This window comes from Somniosus microcephalus, chromosome 3, assembly GCF_052327205.1.
Source record: "Somniosus microcephalus isolate GS21.2 chromosome 3, FLI_Smic_1.0, whole genome shotgun sequence".
Taxonomy (NCBI): domain Eukaryota; kingdom Metazoa; phylum Chordata; class Chondrichthyes; order Squaliformes; family Somniosidae; genus Somniosus; species Somniosus microcephalus.
The window spans coordinates 39,735,812-39,761,664 of NC_140989.1; the positions used below are offsets into that span (position 1 = coordinate 39,735,812).

General features: G+C 41.4%; 1 protein-coding gene across 4 annotated transcripts in view; it reads right to left on the bottom strand.

Moving 5' to 3' along the window:
* The window catches only part of prkd3 (protein kinase D3), a 477,301-nt gene that overhangs the window by 132,238 nt on the left and 319,210 nt on the right, over nt 1-25,853 (bottom strand). For all 4 annotated transcript variants that reach the window (XM_085980200.1, XM_085980197.1, XM_085980198.1 and 1 more), the window contains 6 exons: nt 23,822-23,872; nt 21,356-21,545; nt 15,843-15,920; nt 10,534-10,717; nt 8,037-8,160; nt 2,250-2,327 (listed from right to left, as the gene is read on the bottom strand). In XM_085980200.1, coding sequence (XP_085836326.1) covers nt 2,250-2,327; nt 8,037-8,160; nt 10,534-10,717; nt 15,843-15,920; nt 21,356-21,545; nt 23,822-23,872 — 705 coding nt within the window. The remainder of the gene's footprint in view (nt 1-2,249; nt 2,328-8,036; nt 8,161-10,533; nt 10,718-15,842; nt 15,921-21,355; nt 21,546-23,821; nt 23,873-25,853) is intronic.

Sequence of the window (25,853 nt, forward strand, 5' to 3'; positions counted from 1 at the left end):
TCATAAAGTTTTCGTAGAGAAGGTAGCTACTCAGACCACTGGTAAATCAATATTGAAGCTATCTTGTTTAATCCCATTTCCCAGATCATTCCCTTTAGCCTATCCCGAAAAGCTACTTGTGGTAAAGCATTCCATATCCTAATGTTCCTTTGCATGAGAAATGTCTTTCTAAACTCCCTTTGTATGCTTCTAGCCCTAATCTTTCGGTGGGGATGATAGTGTACTGGACTAGCATCCTCGAGGTAGCGAGTTCATATCCAAGCTGTGAAAGTGAATTCAATAAATCAGGGTAATTTATCAGAAAGTTATGAAAGCTGCTGTTTTGTCATAAAAACCCATTTGTGTCCTTCAGGGAAGAGAGCCCACCTCCTCTACCTCGTCCGATTTATACAAACTCTCGTCCCACATCCTGGTTGACTCTATTGCCTTCTGAAGTGGCTTAACAATTGTAAACAAAAATGATGAAAGGTCATCGACCTGAATCATTATAACTCCGTTTCTCTCTCCACAGATGCTGCCTGACCTGCCGAGTACTTCCAGCATTTTCTGTTTTTATTTCAGATTTCCAGCATCCGCAGTATTTGCCTTGTGCAATTGTAAAAAAAAAAATCCCTGCTATTATCTGGTCCACCACCACCTTCTCAGAGCAACAAGGGATGGGGAATAAATACAGTATTGCCACATCTCGAGAACAAATATAAAACAAATCTTGAGTTTATGCCCATTAGTTACTGATTCACCAACAGGAAAGTTGGGGATGCAGTGTTTTTACTTTAATTTTAAAGCTGTTTATTATATAGAAACAACGGTGGGCAGGAGTCACACAGAAAATGCTCATTACCCAGTGCTCAAATTGCATTTTCAATTGTTTCAAGGTTAATCTGGCTGCTATAAAATTACTCTAATATTAACCAACTGTCCTCAACAGCAGTGGGAGCTGGAAGCTGGCACAGGAGAGATGCCTCAGGAAGCGGTTTAATGCCAGTGGCCCACAGGTTCAGTCCAACTGGGTGTTTAAAGCGGTACTTGGACCCGTTTCGCAGAGCCCAGCATGGCACACTATTTATTTCGCAGGCATAGTGCATGGATTCTATTAACTTCAAAAGAGGATATAAAAGATGAAGAAAAGCAAACCAAAACCAACAGAGAACCTATTGAAAAGAAACAGACCATTTAAATTCTACAGGGGTAAATTGTGACTAACTACCTGACCACAGACAAACTATACCTCGTAAACAAGTCATAGAAAAACACGCAAACTTGACCATTCACCGAATTTGCAGCAGTTTCAAAAGGTCATATTAGCATGCAACTACTGTATACAATTCAACCCACTCAAGGACATCTCGAGATCAAAGTCAGCTTACAAAAGGTTCAATCGAACTATCTCAGCTAAGCCCACGGAGTTTCTTGATAAGATCATTGCCATTTTAATGTTTCCTGTTGGCTTATCACAACTGCACTCAAATAAACAATTTGCCAATTACATTAGCGTTACTTGGGTATTTCATCCCCAGCAGCCGCCCCCCCCACCCCCCTCCAAAGACTTTCTCCCCTCCTTTCCCGAGGGCGGTGATGCATCTTGAGGTACGGCTCAACAGACACCCCCAACCCTTGCTCACCTTCTCTAAGGCCGCCTGACTTTATGTGCAAGCCTGGCCAGTAAATGTCAGTGGGTTATTTGACTGTGGGAGGTGCCCCGGGTAAACCAAAACTGTTTTCACTCGGTGCATGTACGCATACACAACACCCACACACAAACCCTCACGCACGCACACACATACATTCCAACAGGAGTCATTGGATGGCAATACTGGCCGATTTCTCTCCTCTTTAGCCCACAGATACGGAGGTCAAATGCAGCATCCAAACTGCTGAAACAGCTAATCAAGCATGGTCAGGTATCAAACATGACTTACATTTCTGAAAATGGTGAGTAAAGTTACTCCCTCATGGTTATTACCTCAGAATACATTACAATGTTCTGAGTCAATTGGGTTAGTTAAACTAATTTCAGAACATCAAGCGATACAAAATCTCACTACCAATTGCGACATACATAGCAGGTCTGCTTTAGATCCTCTACCAGACAATTACTATGTAAACAAAATTAGTACTAAGAAAACCATAACTTTTATACAAAATAAAACAAGTGAGATAATATGCTGAAAATATTCTTCACCCTAGATGAAATACAATTATCTTATTACACTTACATTGCCGCATGGGATTGAATTGTGTGCCCTTACCTTGTAATACTTGGTTCCAGTGTCATTCTGAAACAGTGTAAGGCACTTGCTGTCTAGCCTCCAGTAATGTCGTTTTCTCTGTAAGAGACAACATCACTATTAATTAATTTCCTATTTAACTTCAAGACAATATTAAGATCATTTTATTAAGTAGAAACACGAGCCTGGTTTTAGCCGCCAAGCCTGTTCAGATCGAAGTGTTCCCTGACACAAAGATTACACAGTCTGATACCAAGTGGTTGCCTGCAATAATACATGTTAATAGAATGCAACGTTCCAAAGAATGAAGCTTTCAAGTTTAATACTTTTGCCATCACCAGATTTTAAACAGTTTGAAATTAGATCGAAGATTTTTGGATTAGAAAGAAAAAGGATAGACCACATTAGTATTTAGTCTTGAAAAGATTCCTTCAATTCGCGCATAGATTTCTTGCAATTCTGCCATGTGTTAAGGGAAAATACCAAACACCTTCAACTTTTGTAGAGCAACACTCTCAATAAATCATGTTACCTCTGCAAGCCCTTCATGCGTATCAACCAATATAGGTTCCATATATACAGGAGTTCCATAAATACAACAGTTGTACCTGAGGGCTAGAGGATAGCGCATGTTAAACAGCATTCATAAAAAGAGCTTTGGGCACCTTGCATTCAAAACAAAAACCAGTGATGCACTGGAAAAGGTTGGGAGAAGAATGAAAGGTACGATTGTGGGATGTAGTAGGGTGTAGGCCACAAGTTATGAAAGGAGGTTAAGGGCAATGATAAATTGCATTTTTATAGCGCCTTTAATGTAGAAAAATGTCCCAAGAAACTTCACAGACGAGCCAAAGAAACAGAGGTTAGACTAGGTAACTAAAAGTTTGATCAAAGAGATGGGTTTTAAGGAGGATGGCAGGGCAGGGGGGTGTAGAAAGTGAATTCCAGACCATGGGGCCTAGGTGGCTAAAGACATGACTGCAAATAGTGAGGCAAAAGGAAAGGATGCACGGGAGTCTGGAGTAAAACACATGGAGGAGAGTTTTAAATTTAAGAGCCAATATAGGTCAGCCAGAACAGGGTTCATGGGTAAGCAGAACTTGGTGCAGGATAGGATACAGGCAGAAGAGTTTTGGATGAGCATGAAGTTTATATTGGGTGGAGGAATCTGGAGATGAAAACGGCATAAATCAGGGTTTTTGTGGAAAATAGGCCAAGGTAAGGGTGGTTAGCAAGTTGGAATTAGGCAGCCTCGGCGATGGAAATTACTTGGGTGAGAAACTCAGTTCAAGATTGAACAGAATGCCGAGCTTGTGAAGACTCACAGAAAAGAGGACCGAGTGGCGTCATGATCCAGGGCTTTTAAAATGCCGAGAGCAATGTATAATGCAGATGTAAGCAGGTTCTGACTGGGATTGTGAACATAGAACAAGAACACCAAGTACAAAAATAACAAATCTCAAGCTAAACAACAGATTCCAATTGATCTTTTATCATTTCCCTCTCTCGTCGCCGTACTTAGTGCTGTGTCATTTAATGACTTTTGGGGGGAAAAACGAGCTGGATAAATATTTTGTTAGGAGCTGGACTGAGATTTATAAGACCAATAAAGATAACAATGCTATGTGCAACATGATGTGAGCTGATGCATCATGGAAACTGCGTCAAGGAAGGTAGTTGGTCAAAAATGAATATTGGATGTAGGGTTACATAGAAGTTCTGAAAATGTGTTCATTTACTTTGGGGAGCAGAGTAAAACCTCACAGCATCTCACCTTGAGATTAAATGGGTTAGGAAGAAGCAGGCTTGCTGCGCCAAATGGCCTTTTCTCTTTTCAAGCTTTATTCATATTAGTTTTGCATAAATGAAAGTTTTCGTTAGTGCTGTAATGTATTGCCGTACAACATGGCTTCCTTTACTTGTGCCACTGATTAAGTAAAAAAAAGTCATGGTGCTTTCCCATTGGGGGAGAGACAGAGCAAGTCAAAGGGCAAATCAACACCTTTTGGTCAATGCCTGGGCACTTCAGCGCATTGTGACCTGGAGCACCGAGATGCAAGTTCAATCCAGTTATTTTCCCTTGCCCCATCCTTGCTTTCAGATCTCAGACATTCCTTCAGAGCCATGTACCAAGTGGAGGTCAGGAAATTCAACACCTGGACAGAAGGATAAGGGGTAAGCCATTTAGGACTGAGATGAGGAGGGATTTCTTCACCCAGAGAGTGGTGAACCTGTGGAATTCTCTACCACAGAAGGCAGTTGAGGCCAATTCATTGAATATATTCAAGAAGGAGTTAGATATATTTCTTAAGGCTAAAGGGATCAAGGGATATGGGGAGAAAGCAGGGACAGGGTACTGAATTTGGATGATCAGCCATGATCTCATCAAATGGCAGAACAGGCTCGAGGGGCCGAATGGCCTACTCCTGCTCCTATCTTCTATGTTTCTATGTAAGAACAAATCTGAAGGCACATCAAATCTGGCCTTCCCATCCCTTGCCGCTGGTTGAAGAGCTCTAGTGGCTGAAGCCTGTAAGCAATGTAATACCCTTGTAAAAAGTGACAAGTAGAGAAATAAAGTCTGATAGCTATTGCACAAGGAACAATGTTTGAAGAAAAGCCCTTCTGTTCATCAATTTAAGGTCTTTGAAGAATTCTAAAAAAGATTGCAATCACAACAAAACACACCGCAAGCAAGAGGGTAGTATACAGCACTCTATACATACATTTTAGTATGCATGTAAAAACTGCTGTCTTTCCCAACTTCACAATGATGTGAGTGGGCAATGAAAACATCCCATCATATATTCTTTCACTCTCTTGCCTGTTCTGTCTCTTCACTGCCATCTGATTGTGAGAATTGCCAATGCTGCTATTCATGGCTTTTTTTCTTTCTTACTCAAGAACAAATTAGAGAAGTTTTGGAAGTGAGGCTATCCCATAATTCATAGCACAAGTGAAAGGGATCTATAAAAAGCATCTGGTGCAGTTTCGGCTGTTGATAAACAGAATAGAAAGGCTTCTGGGTGCTAAGTACTAAATCAAGCCCATGAAAAGAAGAATAGTAGGGTGGGGGTTTCCCTGTAGAATGAGGTTGTCCTGGACAATCGAGGGTATGCTGGAACCAATCAAATCAAGGAACGCAAAACCAAGAATGCGACAGCAGCCAGAAGAAAGCGTGCCTGTAAGGTCAGAGAAAGGTGATGATGCATAGGCTGACGGAGTTGGCAGTGCATCACCAGCACGTTCATTTGTATCAACTTATCAGTTAAAGCTCACTTTTGTTTTAAATTTGCATTTTGGGGGGGGTGGGGGGGGGGGGCGGGGGGGGAGATTGTTTGTGTTTATCGAGGTGAGGGATGTCAGAGCTGGGCAACAGAAAAGAGTTTCCATTTTGGCAACCCAATATCAACATCAAGCACTCACAGGTCAGATAAATAACTTGAGAAGATGCAGAATAAAGCTCTGTATATCTACCACAACAAAATGCCTTAAAATCAATCTTAAAAACACCTTTTTTTTTTTTTGCACGAGTTCGACATTTCCATTTTCCAACCATCTATCTTTACAGCCTTTGAGTGAGAATTCTAATTCAGAGCCAAAACTTCTATTTTCCCAAATTTTGGCAGAAAAGTTATGGAATAAAATGTTTCTACTTTTTTCAATCAATTTAGCAACAATAGGAATTTCAACCCCTTAGTGCCAAACTACAAGTAGTTGTGCTCTAGGAAGTAAAACCCATTAGAAATTGGATTGAAACTGACCAAAATTCATCTTATTTGACACAGATCCCTTATTGGAAGTGCAACTTAACTCAGGCTTGGATTAGAACTTGGGCCCATGAGGTGAGAAACAATTTGTTGAACCATTGTACCATTCCGCCCCTCATTCACCCAGTTCTGAAGTTATCTGAAAATAAGCCATGCTAGACAGCACATCATATTAGCCAGAAATTGTTGTGGTATTAGTGGGCAAATATTTAATGCATTCACATGGCACTCCTCTGTCCTCTTTTAAAATAAGTTAAAGTAACGGCCAATGTAATGTCATACAATTTTGTTAAGTATTCGCTAATGTAGACAACAGTAATTTCTAGCCCATTATCTGACAGGTTGGTAGTGCCGTTTAGAGTTGTTCACAGCAAAAATCTGGCATACCAAATCCTCAACAATAAGCAGGATTGCTGGAAATCCTATAGACTTGTGGAAGAAATCAGAAATTATTTTAGGTTTTTTTTGTTAAATGTTTTTTGTGACCTTTCCTCAGAACCAGGAGATGTTACAGATGGACAGCTTTTCAGGAAGAACAGAGCAATTGTTTCGTGTTCATCAGGGATGATAGTGCTGGAGAACGGAACTCTGCGCAATTCAGGCAGTGTCAGCATCAAGCAATTTCTGGTCAGATATAATACAGCCAGAGGGAGAGCAAAGCTCCATCTATTCTACCCCAACTCCAATCAGCCCCTACTGCAGCACTGACATGTTTTCCATTTCCTACACCAGCCAATTGTGGTTTTTCTGATTGAGATTATCAATCAGCACTGAATTAGAGACATTTGTGTACTGTAGGCTAGGGATTGGATTAAGTTTTCCTCAAATCATTTCATACTGAAACCTATAGAGAAGCAGGGGAAACTTTCATCCCATTAATCTGGGCTGAATTTGAACCAAGTCCCAAAGGTGAAAGGCTAATATCCAAGGGACTAGGGGGGAAAAATTGGGTATCATCCATTTTGGGGCGCTATTATCGGCCGGGTGCAAAGTTTAGAGCCCGGCGCTAATTATCGCCTCTGACTGCAAAATTCGCCTCCATCATCCCTGGAGGTGATTTAAGCACTACAAACCTCTCTTAAGGCACTAACGTCGGGGAGTGAGGCGCTACCTCAGAACGCTACCGAAGCTCAGGCGATGTCAGTTGCCATGGAAGCCAAACAGACTGGCATCGTCCAGTTCTTAAAGGGGAGGGGCCATCTTGCTGGCCAGCAACACCCTGCTCATTGCAGCCTTAAGTCTCGGCCTGGAGACCTCGAAAGCAATTGTGTTGGAAGCACTAATGGATAGGCCCAGGGAAAGTGCTCGGCGCTTAGGAACCTCAAAAGTGGTGCTGAGGGCTAAAACTCCTTAGGAAAGCGTTAAATCTCTCCAGGCGTCTCTCTCCCTCTCAAACTGCGTGTACCAAAAATTTTGCCGACAAGGCAGGAAGCACCCGCCTTTAAACAGTGCTCCCCCAGCCCCTTCCCGACTTGAAAACATTTCCTTCTACCTGTTGTTCCTAGCGGCAGGTGCTAATGCAAGGGGCAGGACTTACATTTCGGGTCCGGGGCACTACACGCTTGCATGACGTCACGATCTGCGGGTGCAGGAGATCATGGTGGTAGTGTTTAGCGCCAACGCAAAACGAATGGTCAATTTCGCGAGCGGCACTAAAATCGCCGCGCTGGAGTGCGAAGTGGCTAACGCCCCGTTAGTGCCCCTGGGAGGCGCTAACCCACCAAATTTTTCCCCCAGGTAACAGTTACCTTGTTAAATGCTATATATCACATTTGCACAATTTATGTAAGGATTCATTTGCCAACAGCACGTTCAATTAGTTTGTAATGAACAAGCAGCATTCCTACTTGCAATGTACAGTCCTTAATCCCAACATTTTCTCAGTTCACAAGCCATAACACATCATAATCTTTGGATCTTGTTGAACCTCTAGTAAAAGTCTAATCGTTTGGTCTTGTAACTGAGTAGCTGATCTCTACAGATCTCCCAATTCCATTAGCTCTGCAAATACAAACAGTTTCAAAAGAAATGTACTTACTAGATTGTCTTTGTTGGTGTAGTGGACCATCCAGCCTTCTCTCACCATTGTACTGCTCTTCCTTTTTGTGTGCTTGACAGACTGTACTACTCTCATGAGAGGAATATTGTTGCTTGTTGAAGGACTAGAACAAAATGTTCTAAGTTACTGAACAAGGAATAACTATACAGAATTCAGATTGTGGATTGTGAATACAATAGTCTATCTTTCGTGCTTTCCAAAACTACTTAACGTAAGATTTATTTTGACCAAATTAAAGTATTAAACAGAACAGTACCTAAAGAGAACATTCATAAACAAGAATAGCATCAGTCTGGTATCAATCATACACATTGGAAAAGAAATAGCCACTGAACTGGTACAAAATGTTTTATTATACCTTCATAAATTTATGTGGTGATCAAGAAGCCGCTCATGAACCAGCAAGACGACAGGTCTTTAAAATGCTGAAATGCATGGTAATCTAGATATAGGTAGATTATTTAAATTCAACTGTATCTGCAGAACTAAGGGATAAGAGTATAAAATTTAGAAGGCCCAAGTGAGATTAGAGACTAAAATCTTCTTCCTCCATATTGTAATTTTGTGGAAGACTTTTCCAAAAGCAGTTAATGTCATTTTGATTAACTCCTTAAAAAAATGGATAAATATCTGACTAGGAGTGGGATTGAAGATTAGAAGATTAATGTGTAGATAGAAATGATCAAAACTCTGCAGAGCATGATGGACCCTGCGCTACTGGAACCATCACTTCTGAAGTACAACTGGTCAGTGTTGCACAAGGTATGTTGAAACTTTGAATTAAATTCGTTGAGCTTTGCCTTGGGAATGATCAGAGAGAAATTTCACAGAGCTTAATCTTCTTGGAAGTTTTGCCTGCAGTTATGCAGCTCCCTTAGAAGTTTAAATAAATGAAGTAGCGTCTATGACAGGGCGCATTGTATTATTAGTTTGTGAAAGGTACAGGCCTGCTGGATTGAACAGCCCCATTTTGTTGCACACTTTATTATATTTTTCCATTTTCAAGAAATGGAATAACATTTTTCTACTTTTTTCAATCAATTTAGCAAAGATAGGAATTTCAATTTCTTAGTATCCATTTGTGCCAAACTAGAAGTAGTTGTGCTCTCGGAAGTAAAACCCCTTAGAAACTGGATTGAAAGTGACCAAAATTCATCTTATTTGACACAGATCCCTTATAGGAAGTGCACCTTAACTCAGGCTTGGATTAGAACGTGGGCCCCAGAAGCGAGGGACAATTTGTTGAACCATTGTACTATTCCGCCCCTCATTCACCCAGTTCTGAAGTTATCTGAAAATAAGCCATGCTGGACAGCACATCATATTACCCAGAAATTGTTGAGATATTAGTGGACAAATGTTGAATGCATTCACATGGCACTCCTCTGTCCTCTTTTTAAATAAGTTAAAGTAACGGCCAATGCAATGTCATACAATTTTGTTAAGTATTCACTAATGTAGACAACAGCAATTTCTAGCCCATTATCTGACAGGCTGGCAGTGCCCTTTTGATCATTAACTGTTCACAGCAAAAATCTGGTATACCAAATCCTCAACAATAAGCAGGATTGCTGGAAATCCTATAGGCTTGTGGACGAGATCAGGAATTATTTCAATTTTGTTTTGTTGAACATTTTTTATGCCCTTTTCTCAGAACCAGGAGATGTTACAGATGGACAGCTTTTCAAGAAGAACAGGGCAATTTTTGTGTGTTCATCAGGGATGATAGTGCTGGAGAACGTAACTCTGCGTATTTTAGGCACAGTGTCAGCATTAAGCAATTTCTGGTCAGATATAATACAGCCAGAGGGAGAGCAAAGCCTCACTGACCCATTCCACATCAAGTAGTGATCCTCAAGTGTGGTTTTCTTACCACTGAAAGAAAGGCTGCTCAATAACCAAAGAAAAGCTTTGTATGACCACAACTACATAATGAATGCACACAACCTACCTGAAATTGGTTTCATATACAGGAGCATCACAGCTGGCTCATTCTTCAAAGATATGTCCAAAAATGGATGCACTTTATGTGCCAATTGTAACAATTTGTTAATATACAGCATCAGGTCTGCTTCCAAGATACCAGATTCTAAACGTGATCCAACGATACAGTAAACAAAGCACCCGAGTCTTAAGTACAATAGAAAGTCTACTGACCATTGCCGAACAAAACAGATTTCTTTCTCACTTTGATAGGTACTAAGGCATATAATGAAAGGACTAAAATAAAAACAGAAAATGCCGGAAATACTCAGCAGGTCAGGCAGCATCTGCGGAGAGAGAAACAGAGTTAACGTTTCAGGTCGATGACCCTTCGTCAGAACTCAGTTCTGACGACAGGTCATCGACCTGAAATGTTAACTCTGTTTCTCTCTCCGCAGATGCTACCTGACCTGCTGAGTATTTCCAGCATTTTCTGTTTTTATTTCAGATTTCCAGCATCCGCAGTATTTTGCTTTTGTAATGAAAGGACTACCTGATTGTTCGGACAGGTTCTTCGTCTTTGTCACCATCCAGATCAGACGAGTCCATAAAATACAACTTCTCCTCTGATGTGGACGGCTCCTCGGTGTCGTCCAACATCCTGCTTCCATCGCTGTTCATGTCACTGCTATCTACCTCCATGGGCATATCTGAATCAGGTCCTGGGCTGGCTGGCTCTGCAAATAGTAATTACATTAAAGTTACTACATAAGTTCCAAGTGATGAGATAGGTTATCTGCAATAATAGTTAACCATCTAATGTACTGGAACTCTCCCAATGGCTCAGTGAGTTTAGCCAGCGAGTTCATGAGCTATGCAAACCAAGGTGGTCCTCAATTCAATTCCTAGCCTGTGTTGAATTATCTGACCTCACCGAGGAAGGTGGTGAAATTGCTGCAATTGGCCTCAGCGCCCATGTAAAGTAAGTCTCGCGCTCCCGAATGTTAGCCAGCAACCCTTGCTTAATGTAATGTGAAGACAGGATCAGGCTTGGCGGTAATGTCTCCCATAGTTGAAAGGCTTGCCAACACTCACCTTCAAGGTTTGCATGTCAATAATGACAACTGGGCAAGGTACAAGACAGGGCTAAGTTCTTGTGGAACCATACCCCTTCAGGAGAGGAGGGACGGGGAGAGAAATTAGTGAGGATATAGGGGGAAAATTATAAGATGTAACAGTAGCTTTGTAAAACATGTAGCATCTAGTTTTCTTATTTTATTCAAAAATTATCTGAATGTACAGAAACATTTGAAAATCAAAATCAGCGAAATTTCAATCAAAAAAATACCCTGGTTGGCATCCTTAAATACAGGAACAGTTCATGTTCAGTATATATTTTTTTCCAATTAATTTTTAAAAAAGTCACCAAACACATAGACTTTACAGCACAGAAACATGCCATTCAGCCCAACAGGTCTATGCCGGTATTTATGCTCCACACGAGCCTCCTCCCACCTTACTTCATCTCACCCTATCAACATATCCTTCTATTCCTTTCACCCTCATTTACTTAGCTAGCTTCATCTTAAATGCATTTATGCTATTGCCTCAACCACTCCATTTGGTAGCAAGATCCACATTCTCACCACTCTCTGAGTAAAGAAGTTTCTCCTAAATTCCTTATTGGATTTATTAGTGACTATCATATTTATGGCCCCTAGTTTTGGACTCCCCCACAAATCAAAATATCTTCTCTACGTCTACCTCATCAAATCCCTTGATCAGGCCACCTCTGTCTTGTTCAGCCTTTTCATATAGCTGTACTGTATCAGTTCTAGTATTATCCCTGTAAATCTTTATTGCACTTTCTCCAGTGCTTCTATACCCTTTTTGAAATATGGAGAACAGAACTGTGTATAGTACTCTTAAGTGTGGTCTAACCCAGGTTCTATATAAGTTTAACATAACGTCTCTGCTTCTCAATTCTATTCCTCTAGAAATAAACCCCAGTGCTTTGTTTGCACGTTTGATGGATTTATTGCTGCTTTAATGATTTGTGAATGTGTACCCCTAGATCCCTTTGGGCCTCTACCCCATTTAGACTCTTACTTTCCAAGGAGTAGGTGGCATCCTTATCCTCCTACCAAAATGCACCAGCTCACACTTATCTATATTGAAATTCATTTGCCATTTACATGCCCATTCTGCAAGTTCGTTAAAGTCTTCTTGTATTTTGTCATAGTCTTCCTCAGTATTAACTATACTCCCCAATTTGGTGTCATCTACAGATTTTAATATTGAATTCCTATTGATAATGATGAGGAGAACAACAACAAAAACAACTTGTATTTATATAGAGCCTTTTAGGTAGTAAAATGTCCCAAGACACCAAGCCACACAAGGAGATATTAGGGCAAATGGCCAAAGACTTGATCGAAGAAGTAGGTTTTAAGAAGGGTCTTAAAGGAGGAAAGAGAGAGAGAGAGTTTTAGGGAGGAATTCCAGAGCTTAGGGCCTCAGCAGCTGAAGGCACAGCTGCAAATGGTGGAGTGAAGAAATTCAGGGATGCGCAAGAGGCCAGAATTGGAGGATATCTTGGAGGGTTGTAGGGCTGGAGGAGGTTACAGAGATAGGGAGGGGCAAGGCCATGGAGGGATTTGAAAACAAGGATGAGAATTTTACAATCGAGGCATTGCTCAACCGGGAGCCAATGTAGGTCAGCGAGCACAGGGGCGATGGGTGAACGGGACTTGGTGCGAGTTAGGACACGGGAAGCAGAGTTTTGGATGACCCTAAGTTTAGGGAGAAACAAAGGGATCTTAATTAGAACAGTTCTGCTCGCAATCCATACAAATCTAAGTTATGTTTTACAAGTCCTTTGTACATGATGCCAATTGTTCTGCATTGTTGAAGAAAGTAGTCATGCCTATGAATCGCAGACTATTAACTGACATCATTGCTGCAAGTCTGCCTCAAATGTATTGTCCCAGCACCTGCTTTTCTATCAATATTATTTGTTTCACTTTTTTCATGCTTAAGATTTCCTGTTTCCAAGACAGAGTAATCTAAAGCAAAATTTTTTAAGTTCATTTGACACAAGCTGTTAAACACTGCAACACTGAAAAATCGTAAACTTTTTACCATCATTGCCCATAGTATGAGAAGTATTTCATGCAACACATTTATCCCATAACGCGGTGTTACAATTATCCCACGTATGTCAATGCGGAATTTATAACATGAAAGTGCGGTAACAATTGAAACTTCCATGAGCCAGCAGTAATTGAAAAATTCAATCATGGATGAGTGTCAACCGTAATCGTAGCTACTCATGTCAAATAATGGTGGAGCCTTCTACGGAAAATCTTTTATTTTCTAAAGCACTCTCAGATGTTCTTTTGCACGAGAAGCACAATATAAATAAGTGCTAGTTGGCATAGCCATCATTGTTATTTTATGCTCTTGTTTAAAACAGCCCCCTGCTTTAACCCCATTTTATATGCTAGAGTACACAATATTCATCAAACCTTTGTTTCTGTGAGCAGGGAAGGTTTACTGAAATTACTCACAGATGTTTAACACTGTTGACAATGATGAAGCCTATTGTGTTTCCAGTTATATTTGTGCATTGCATTTATGAAAAGTAAAATAGCATTTTCGCCACTCCAGGGGCTCTTTTAATTAGGTGCACAGTGTATTTTTCATAGTCCATGTTGGAGTACACAATGAATATCGAGAGCTCTCGGCTTTTCCTCTCTCGACCCAGTCTCCATGGCCCAACTCCTCTCCATGCACCTACCCACTACTCAGTCTTCTGCTAAGTTTCCGAACACTTACCAGCTGGCATATTTCTAATAAACAGTCTCCCGCCTTTCTGTCTGCATACACAAGGTTGCAAAATGGAGTAAAATTCTCGAATATACATGTAAAGAGGATCTCGAGAACAATTTTGAATCTGTGTATTGATTTTATACATATAGTGATTGATCAGGCCACAAAACCACTGGAGTATTTACAGCCAGTAGGATTACTGCTCCTTTCGCGTCAGAATAGTATTTATAGAAATACATAAAAATGACAACACGGAAACAAGCGATTCAGCCCAACCAGTCCGCCTTGTCCTTTACCTTTCACGTGAACAAATAGTCCTAATCATATTTACCCACCCTGTTCCCACATCCCTTTACCCCTGTTCCTTCATCCATCTATCCAATCTACTCTTGAATGCTGACACAAATTTCTGCCTCAACCACAGATACCGGAAGTGAATTTCACATTCTCACGATTCTCTGTGTTTCTCCTGCTCTCTGTTCTAAATCTTTTATATTTAATCTTGTATCTGTGGACCCTTCATAGGCCCCTTAATTACTGGAAACATACAAGTATTGTATTGTGTGCAGTTTTGGTCGCCTTATCTGAGGAAGGATGTTCTTGCCATGGAGGGAGTGCAGCGAAGATTCACCAGGCTGATACCTGGGATGGCAGGAATGACGTATGAAGAGAGAGTGGGTCGATTAGGCTTATACTCGCTGGAGTTTAGAAGAATGAGAGGGGATCTCATTGAAACTTATAAAATTCTAACAGGACTAGACAGACCAGATGCAGGAAGGATCTTCCCAATGGTCGGGGAGTCCAGAACCAGGGGTCACAGTCTAAGGATAAGGGGTAAGCCATTTAGGACAGAGATGAGGAGGAATTTCTTCACCCAGAGAGTGGTGAACCTGTGGAATTCTCTACCACAGAAGGCAGTAGAGGCCAATTCATTAAATATATTCAAGAAGGAGTTGGATATATTTCTTAAGGCTAAAGGGATCAAGGGATATGGAGAGAAGGCAGGAACGGGGTACTGAATTTGGATGATCAGCCATGGTCTCATTGAATGGTGGCGCAGGCTCGAGGGGCCGAATGGCCTACTCCTGCTCCTACCTTCTATGTTTCTATGTTTCTATACTGCTTCAATATATCCTGTTCCATCCTTTCACAGTTTTAAATACTTCCATCATATCACCCTGTAATCTGTATTGTTCTAACCAAAACAAAAACCCAATCTGTCAAGTCTTCGTATTTTTATTTCCTCATACCAGACAGCATCCTGGTGAATCCTTAATATTCTTCCTAGAGTGTGAAGCCCGATATTACACACAGTACTCTAACTTAGGTTTTATTAAGGCTTTTATATAGGCTCATGATTACCTCTTGGCTTTTATATTCCAAACCTTGTAATAAAACCTAGAATTCTACTCGCTTTTTTTTGCAGCCTTCTCAACCCGAGGTGCTACCTTTAACACGCTGTGAACCTGTACCCCCAAAACACTCCGCCATTTGCAGCACAAAGCCTACTGGTATGGGCTCGATGACAAATAGATTTGCTTTTGGAGGAAGAGAATTTTAAAGATATTTAGGACTACACAATACAGGAGACTTTGGTTTATCCGGAGGTTATATGTCCGGAATACTCGATCTAACGGCAAAAATCAGGAGCCGTTTTCTATAAGTTTTTTTAGTTCTCGTTGCTTTTTTTTCCCCAGTCAGGCACTGCAAGGTCTGTAGCTATAGCAACAGCTTCAGCTAGAGACGCTTGCAGCTGCAGCCGACTGTTTTGAAGCTGTTAGGGTTTGTTGATTCACACGGGGCTTTTCAGTTCCGTATCTCTCAACATTAACGCTGGTATGTCTGGCACTTTTGATGGTACGACACCAGCTCGGTCCCGTCAGTGCCGGATATCAGAAAGTTTCCTGTAACAGTTAAATCACAACACACATCACAAGAAAAGCTCTGCATTCAATCAAATGATCCAATTTCTTCTACATTGGATACCAGGATATGACATGACTCAAGACTAGTTTGCATGCATTTCCTCACCTCCATTGAAGACGACTTCACCAAGACAATCCCTGGGCACCTTGGATGCACATCGCTTGTGGCAATTAAACTTGCAGTCTGTAAAATCAGAGCAAGCCAAGTGAAATTTCAATGGAATGCACAGGTGCCTCAGTCAAATTACAGCTGACATTTTAACAAGTTTACCACTGAGTGGAAAAATGAAGAATTACTGGGGATGCAAGACTAAATACTGATTTAATCTCATTGCTATACAGTCCAATCACTGCAGTTAGTTCATAAAAGATATAAATTTAACTGAAAAGTTTAATTTTATATTGAATATTTCAGTTTTGTAGATCATGTGCAAATACATTAGAAAAGTGAAATATGAAAAATGTTTTGCATCAATAGATACAAAATTAAAATTCAGAATACATGGGGTATAGTAAAATTATGGGGACCTAATAAATGCACAAGAAATTAATTCTAAAATTTATTTTGGCAAGTCTTCCAACTATCCATCAAACATTATGTACTAGCTGGAGAAGCAATGTGATACAAGATGTTAATCAGTTGAGAAATAGCAGTATACAAGCATATAAACAGAATAAGATAAAAGATATTTACAAAGCACCAAGAAATGCAAACGTCTAGACATTACACTGCAGTATTAGCATGAGTACTTAATGCTTTCATATCAAGTTACTTCACCTGTTATTTAAGTGCTTTGTGCATTGAGTGCTGCTGGGGTTTTGCTAAGTGGGAGAGTTCGGACAAGTGGGAGGTGAGGGTGTGCTTTTTTGCTCTGTTTTGTTCCTCACTCCCAGGCTTAGACAGCACTGCGGAGGCGGAGCAGCGAGACGAGTCAACCAAACAGGCCCCACAGACAGTATTCAAGGAGGAGGTTGGTGATCAGCTGGTTGGTTGGTTTTCTTCCTTCTCTTCTCTTTTATACCTTTAAGTTGGTAAGTCCTATTGAATAGTGGTGTGATATCATCTATATCCGGGCAGGGTCTTCATAACTAATAATAAGAAATTTAATTAATTATATAGAATGGAGCAGGTGATGTGTTACTGTTGCGAGATGTGGGAGCCGGTGGTCCCCATTGAGGCTCACGGTGATTACATCTGCGACAAGTGTTTGCTGCTAGAGGAACTCAAGTTCCATGTTATGGAGCTTGAGACCGAGCTTCAGACACTGCGACACATCAGGGAGGGGGAGAAGTTCCTGAACTCTGTTTCAGGAGATGGTCACACCTATGAAGTTAATTACTGCAGATGTAGTCCGTAGTCAGGGACAGGACGGTGTGACTACGAGTGAGGAAGGTACAGGGATCCAGGATGTAGTGTTAAGGAGACGCAGCCCTTGTTCTTGTCCAGCAGGATCGAGGTTCTTACTCCGTGAGGGTGGGAGCGGGGACTGCAGTGAGGATGAGCAACCTGGCCACAGCACCGTGGTACGGGGGCCATTCAAGTGGAGGGAGTAAAAAGAAATGTTGTAGTGGTAGGGGATAGTATCATTAGGGGGATAGATAGGGTTCTCTGCAGTCAAGAGCGGGAGTCCCGAAGGCTGTGTTGCCTGCCCGGTGCCAGGGTTAAGGACATCTCTTCTGGGCTGGAAAGAAACTTGGAGTGGGAGGGGGAGGATCCAGTTGTCGTGGTCCATGTTGGTACAAACGACGTAGATAGGACAAGGAAGACGGTTCTGTTAAAGGAGTATGAGCAGCTAGGGGTCAAATTAAAAAACAGAACCTCAAGGGTAATAATCTCTGGGTTATTACCTGAGCCACAAGCGAATTTGGCTAGGATAATTAAAATTAAAGAGTTAAATGCGTGGCTCAAAGACTGGTGTGGGAGAAATGGGTTTTGCTTCTTGGGACACTGGCACCAGTACTGGGACAGGAGGGAGCTGTTCCGTTGGGACGGACTCCACTTGGCCAGTGCTGGGACTAGAGTCTTGGCGAATCATATAACTAGGGCTGTAGAGAGGGCTTTAAACTAATTAGTGGGGGGGAGGTTTCTAGAGAGCAAATAATAGAAATGACAACAGAGAAGGTCATAGACTGAGGTAGCAGTGGGGGAATTAAAAAACAGAACGTGTCAGGAAGGGACAGAAGGTATGGAGTAAAAAGTAAAGTACTAAAAAGGGAAAAAACAGGAACTAAGTGTTACAAAACATATTTGAAAGTTCTTTATCTGAATGCACGTAGCATTCGTAACAAAATGAATGAGTTAACGGCACAAATAACGACATATGGGTATGATCTTGTGGCCATTACAGAAACATGGCTGCAGGGTGACCATGACTGGGAATTAAACATACCAGGTTATTTAACAATCAGGAAGGACAGACAGGAAGGGAGAGGAGGTGGGGTGGCTATGTTAATAAAGGAAGGAATCACTATAATACAGAGAAATGATATTGGGTCAAAGGAGCAGGATAGTGAAACAGTTTGGGTGGAGATAAGGAATAATAAGGGAAAAAAACACTAGTGGGTGTAGTCTATAGGCCTCCGAACAGTTGCAACTCTGTTGGACGGAGTATTAATCAGGAAATAGTTGAGGCTTGTAATAAGGGAACAGCTATAATTATGGGGGATTTTAATTATCATATTAACTGGACAAATCAAATTGGGCAGAGCAGCCTTGAGGAGGAGTTCATTGAGTGTATTAGGGATGGGTTTCTTGAGCAGTATGTAACTGAACCGACCAGGGGGCAAGCAACCTTAGATTTGGTCCTGTGTAATGAGACAGGATTAATTAAAAATGTCCTAGTAAAGGATCCCCTTGGAATGAGTGACCATAACATGGTTGAGTTCCATATTCAATTAGAGGGTGAGAAGGTTGGATCTCAAACAAGCGTGCTAAGCTTGAATAAAGGAGACGATGAAGGTATGAGAATGGAATTGATTAGAGTGGACTGGGAAAATAGATTAAAGGGTAAGACGGTACATGACCAGTGGTGTACATTTAAGGAGTTATTTTACAACTTCCAAAAAATATATATTCCACTGAGGAAAAAAGGGTGTAAAAGAAAAGATAGCCATCCATGGCTAAGTAAAGTAATTAAGGATAGTATCCGACTAAAAACAAGGGCATATAAGGTAGCCAAATCTAGTGGGAGGATGGAAGATTGGGAAGTCTTTAAAAGACAGCAAAAAATAACTAAAAGATTGATTAAGAAAGGGAAGATAGATTATGAAAGTAAATTAGCAAAAACAGACAGCAAAAGTTTCTATAGTTATATAAAAAGAAAAAGGCTAGCTAAAGTAAATGTTGGTCCCTTAGAGGATGAGACCGGGAAATTAATGGTGGGAAACATGGAGATGGCAAAAACACTGAACAATTATTTTGTATCAGTCTTTACAGTAGAGGACACTAAGAATATCCCAACACTGGACAAACAGGGGGCTCTAGGGGGAGAGGAACTAAATACGATTAAAATCACTAAGGACGTGGTACTTGGTAAAATAATGGGACTCAAGGCGGATAAATCCCCTGGACCTGATGGCTTGCATCCTAGGGTCTTGAGAGAAGTAGCGGTAGGGATTGTGGATGCATTGGTAATAATTTTCCAAAACTCACTGGACTCAGCAAAGGTCCCGGCAGATTGGAAAACTGCTAATGTAACACCCTTATTTAAAAAGGGTAGTAGGCAGAAGGCTGGAAACTATAGACCTGTTAGCCTAACATCTGTGGTTGGTAAAATGTTAGAATCCATTATTAAGGAGACAGTAACGGGACATTTGGATAAACATAATTTAATAGGACAAACTCAGCATGGTTTCATGAAGGGGAAGTCATGTTTGACAAATTTGCTTGAGTTCTTTGAGGAAGTAACATACAGGGTGGATAAAGGGGAACCAGTGGACGTAGTGTATTTAGACTTCCAAAAGGCATTTGACAAGGTGCCACACAAAAGATTATTGCTCAAGATAAAAAATCACGGGATTGGGGGTAATATTCTGGCGTGGGTGGAGGATTGGCTCTCTAACAGAAAGCAGAGAGTTGGGATAAATGGTTCGTTCTCAGATTGGCAACCAGTAACTAGTGGTGTTCCGCAGGGGTCAGTGCTGGGTCCCCAACTCTTTACAATCTATATTAACGATTTGGAGGAGGGGACCGAGTGTAACATATCAAAGTTTGCAGATGATACAAAGATGGGACGGAAAGTAGTGAGTGAGGAGGACGGAATACAATACTGGAAAGTGTGAGGTTTGGCAGGAAAAATCATAGAGCAAGTTATTATCTTAATGGCAAGAAACTGGAAAGTACTGTAGTACAAAGGGATCTGGGGGTCCTGGTGCACGAAACTCAAAAAGTTAGTATGCAGGTGCAGCAAGTGATCAAGAAGGCCAATGGAATGTTGGCTTTTATTGCTAGGGGGATGGAATATAAAAACAGGGAGGTATTGCTGCAGTTGTACAAGGTATTGGTGAGACCGCACCTGGAATACTGCATACAGTTTTGGTGTCCATACTTAAGAAAAGACATACTTGCTCTCGAGTCAGTACAAAGAAGGTTCACTCGGTTAATCCCGGGGATGAGGGGTGTTCATATGAGGAGAGGTTGAGTAGATTGGGACTCTACTCATTGGAGTTCAGAAGAATGAGAGGCGATCTTATTGAAACATATAAGATTGTGAAGGGGTTGGATCGGGTGGATGCGGTGAGGATGTTCCCAATGATGGGTGAAACTAGAACTAGGGGGCATAATCTTAAAATAAGGGGCTGCTCTTTCAAAACTGAGATGAGGAGAAACTTCTTCACTCAGAGGGTGGTAGGTTTGTGGAATTTGCTGCCCCAGAGAGCTGTGGAAGCTACATCATTAAATACATTTAAAACAGAAATAGATAGTTTCCTAGAAGTAAAGGGAATTAAGGGTTACGGGGAGCGGGCAGGAAATTGGACATGAGTCTAGGTTCGGAATGGTCATGGCCCTGTGGGTAGTGGAGTGGGCCCAGGGGCCGTGTAGCCTGGTTCTGCTCCTACTGTGTTCTAATTCTGTGTTAGATTTCAGGAGATGGTTTTATTCCTGTTCCTGGCTGGGGTGGAGATCGCCTTTACAGAAGGTAAGTACTGTAGAAAATATAGGGACAGAGTGATTTCCTGGAAGAATTTCGATCGCCTAGATGGGTCGGAGAGGAATTTCCCAGATTTTTTTCTCCCAAATTGGCCATTGGATCTTTATCTGGTTTTTCGCCTCTCCCGGGAGATCACATGGGTTCGGGTGGATGCAGAGTGATAGAAGATTTGAGGTTAGGATCAGATCAGCCATGATCTTATTGAATGGTGGAGCAGGCTCGAGGGGCCGATTGGCCTACTCCTGCTCCTATTTCTTATGTTCTTATGTTAGCATATGTATTAACTTGCTTGAATAAAAAATGTTCAGAGTTCACATGCTAATATTGGACAGTATAATTTGTAGGCCAAAGTATTGCTTGTGAAGGACTAAAATACTGTTACCGAGTTACTTCAGCTGTTATGACCCAAAAAATGGCAACACATTACTTTAGCCACAAACAGCATTACTTGTACATATACAGCCCTTACCTCTACATTGCATTCCTTGCCGAAACAGGCCTTTTAACAACCGCTTGCAATATTGACAGATAGTGGGGCGTGTATAGGAATGTATGACAAAGGTATGCGGTACTTTCACCCTCCCCAACACCATCTTTTCCATCCAGATTGGACGCCCACTCCATGAGGGTATTCTTTTGCTGGTTTCCTGGTGGCAACGCTGCAACGCCAATCACATGCAATGATTTCAGACTATGATGTCCAAGTGAAACCGTTTTCATGATGCACACTACATTTTAAACTCTAAAAGCTAAAGAGATTAATGGTTAATCATGGCACACTGAAACTTCATTAAATTGTTTATGAGTGAAAGTTGATTAACTTGGCTTTCCCAAACTACCATGAAGTGGATAATTTAGGTTTGGACACAGTTCTTTAGCCCAGCTACTCCTGAGAGAGAAGAAAATTGGAGGGAGATGCACCCTGGGCCACTCTTGTGCAGCTCCTAGTCACTTCTTTCAGAGTGGTACTGCTGGAGGCTTGGGAATAGGATACAGACCTGTTCTCTGAATCTCAGATGGTGTAGGGAGGCCCATGAAAAAGGCAAGTGAGAAAACACACTGCGTTGAGTCCCATCCCTAAAAAATCCTGGCTCATAGAAGATCTGACTTTGCCAAAAAGTCTCAACATAAAGCAAGATTCTTCATTTCCTTTATAACAATTCAGGAGAAATGCAGTAGCACAACTGGGTGAGACACAGAACAGGGCATATTACCAAAGCTGGCAGCCGTCTTGTGATTCTTCACAGCCAAAAGATTGAGCCAATGTTCATGGAGATTATTGATTTATAAAAGGTTGCTACGGAACTTGTAACATTGAAACAGGAGACTGAGCATCCAGTGAGCTAGATGAATCTCCATTCCGATGCATTAAGAGCATTTCTAACTTTACATTTTAGCCTATTAAATTTGCATCAGACATTAATACAAAGTTTATGTCATAAATCGCAACTTCTACAAGAAGTAACTCAGGAAGTACTACTGGACGGCCAGCTGAGGGCGCCGTCCGAGGAGTATAAATACTCGGGCGTGGGCCCAACTTGGCCAGAGACAATCTGGAAACAGGAAGCTAGTGACTACTAACTAGACCTCCATGTTTTGTTACAAGTCGATTAAAGCCTTGCTTTATGTTCAACCAAGTGCACAGTGAGTCTTTATTACGTCAGTTTATATCTTTATAAAAATATGGTAGTCACTAGCTTTGAATTTCTGTCATCTGCCTATACTGTGCTACATATGTTGCAGAAATCTAGAGACTTTTTTCTTATACAATCACAGATCAGACCGCATCTGGAGTACTGTGCCCAGTTTTGTCCCCAACATGGTGGGCGATAGAGTGACCTTGGAAAAGGTCCAGAGAAGAGCTACAAGAATGATTCCTAGCTTAAAGAACCTCAGCCACTCACTTAGGCTCAAGGGCCTTGGCCTATTTACTTTAGAGCAGCGTAGACTTAGAGGTGGCCTGATAGAGGTCTATAAAATAATTAAAGGGCTGGATAGAGTGCCTAATTGATAGATTATTCCAGTTTAACAGATTGGGGATGATCAGGGGATATGAGTTTAAACCATATAATGGTAGGAATCGACTCGATGTTGGGAGGTTCTGGAATACACTGGTAGTGGGTGCTGACTCTGTATGCATTCAAGAGGGTGCTGGACCGGCTCTTGAATGAGGCAGAGATCGCATCATATACAAGCTAAGTGTCTTTATAGATAACACACGGTCCATGTGATCTCCTGGACTGGTTTTGATGGTCTGAGGAGGTCGGACAGGAATTTTCCAGAGTATTTTTTTCCCTTTTGGCCTTAGGTTTTTTTCCTCACTCAGGAGATTATGTCGCTGTGATGGGGGTGGGAGGGAGGGAGCTAGGAAGTGTCGAGTCATGATGCTTCAGCCATCATTAGCGTGGGGCAGGCTTGATGGTCCAGCTGGTCTCTTCCTGCTTGTCAATTTCATGTGTTCATACATGCATGAAGTGGCTAAATATAGATTCCAATTTCTACGATTCTTCGCAACTTTCTTATTTCTGGTGGGGATGTGCAAATTTGAGCTACTTGCTTCCCCTCTTACCAATACAGACAACAACATTGCTTCAGTTTTGATATGGTGCATTAATGCATATGTTGAGGTATATATAGATTTAGATATTTTGAATTTTAGCATGCTTTGTAAACATAGTCCCTTACCGTAATGCTCTTCTCAAGAACTATACAATGAGTGTGTTGGGGTGGTGAGCTATATAAGTGTTTCTATTAGAGAGCTATGAGCAAGTTATAATAGGTATAAATAGGAGACTGAACATGAATTTGTTTCTTTAGAGAAGAACTTCAAAGACTACAAAGAGAAAAAAGCCTTTCACCTGAAAAGTAATAACTGAACATTTGACTCCAAGAGAAAATAAATTTCTAGGGTTGCTAGTCATTCCAACACATTTACCTTGATCAAACGAACATCATCAGTTCTTTGTTGGATCCCAGTATGGAGCCCCTGTGGAGATGAACAGTTCTACATCAGCACAGAGAAAAAAGTTAAGACAGACAAACTTTTGTAGCAAATTGCTCAGTGTTTTCCTTTTCTTTCTTCCCTCCCAATCCTCACCCCCAAAAAAGGGTATGACCAAGGCCATGTACTGACCATATACGAAATCACAGATGCAAACCCATGTCACAGCATTTGCAGACAGAGTAGCAAAACGGATAGCCAACTCCTTCACCCTCAAAAACACAAGTTCTCGGACAATAAACAGATTTGCTAGAAATTGTCTTTTTTCGTGTTGTATAAGGAAGAAGAGTCTCTCATTGGAGCTCTGCCATAAGCAATTAATTGAAACAATAACCCTAGTCACAAATCTAAAATATACTAGAATGTGTGCTTAAAATATTTCCCCCTATATTTTCAGTGATCAAATAAATTTAGCCTCATTAACCTTTTCCCCATGAACCTGCCAATGCAGAAAGGCATGATTGTGATAAGGCAGGGTACAATACAGAGACATAATGATGAGAAAAGGCCATTCAACTGAGCTCATCCGTCTAGTATCCTAACTGCCAGGAGAAGCCTTTTATTGAAAAAGTGGATGGTATCCAAAAAGAAAATGAGCAAATTATAAACAGTGGTGACTTTGCTTTGCTGGAAACAAACCAACAAAGTTACGATTGATAAAGCCACTTCCAACCATATCCTCATCTCCTTCACCATCAAGATTTATTTGCCTGTCTCTATCCCTTCTACCTCACTCTCCAGCCCAGCACCCTTTCAAACTTCCAACTCCCACTCCTCTAGTTCATCTCTGTTGATAATCTCAAAAATTGTCTTCTTTGATGCCCTCAGTTCCATCAGATCCTGGATGATTTCTCACCTTTGCCAATCTTTGGTACGGGACGTTGCCTCAAACGCACTTGCCTTACAACCAGTTTCATTATTCACAGCCAAATCTGGCTTGACCATCTGAAATGGTATTGCCTCTCCTTTTCAAGCCAAAATCTCCTTGCTTTCCAGAATGATACCCTCTTAACCCAGTATCTCATCACTCAACTACCACTTCACAGATCAATGCTTGGCACTGTCAACCTCTCTCTCTTTTCTCGGGCATCATACGTGCCCCTTTAAAAAAAAAACTATCACTCTTCTCCTTAAACAGTTCACCCCGAATCTCTTTGGCCTCGCGAACTACTGCTCCCTCCTTTCAAAGGTGATTAAGCAGTTGTCAACATAATTATGTACTCAAATCTCCTTATCGCTTCCTATTTGAGTCTCTCCAGCTGGGTTTCCATCCTGCCCATAACACAGAGACAGCCCTGCTTCCACATCACCCTTCCACACTGTGATGCACTCTCTGTTCTCAACTTTTCTCTGGCATTCGTTACAGTTGATTATTCCATCCTCCTCCACAATTGACCTCTGTGGCACCATCATTCCATCTCTACTGATCCCATTGAGTTTGCTTACTTCCAATAGTTTCCTTTCCCATACTGCTCAGCGCTCCATCCTTGGTCCCTTCTACTACTAAAATACATCCATTTGGCATCATACACGACCATGAGATCAGCTTCTATATGTATACTAAAGACAACCAATTCTACCTCTTACTCGTGACCCTTGATTCCATAACCATCCCACACTATCCAACTGCCTGATTAATATTAAAGTCAAAATCAGCAAGACTAAAGTCATCGTGTTCTGCTCCCACCTGGAATCTTGCACGACTGGCACCGGTTCCATCTTCTTCCCCAGCTGCTTGCTCAGACTGAATCCACAAGTGCGCCACCTCAATGTCCAGCTCGGCAGTAAACTGACTTTCAATTCATCTGGTCTTCATCAAGATCACTTACTTGCACCTCTGAAACATTACCTGCCAGCACACCCCTCCACCACTGAAACTCTCCCTGATGTCTTGTTCACCTGAAGGCTCACCAGCCTCCCCAACAAAAACCTACACAAGCTCCAAATCATCTTGAACTCTGGGTCC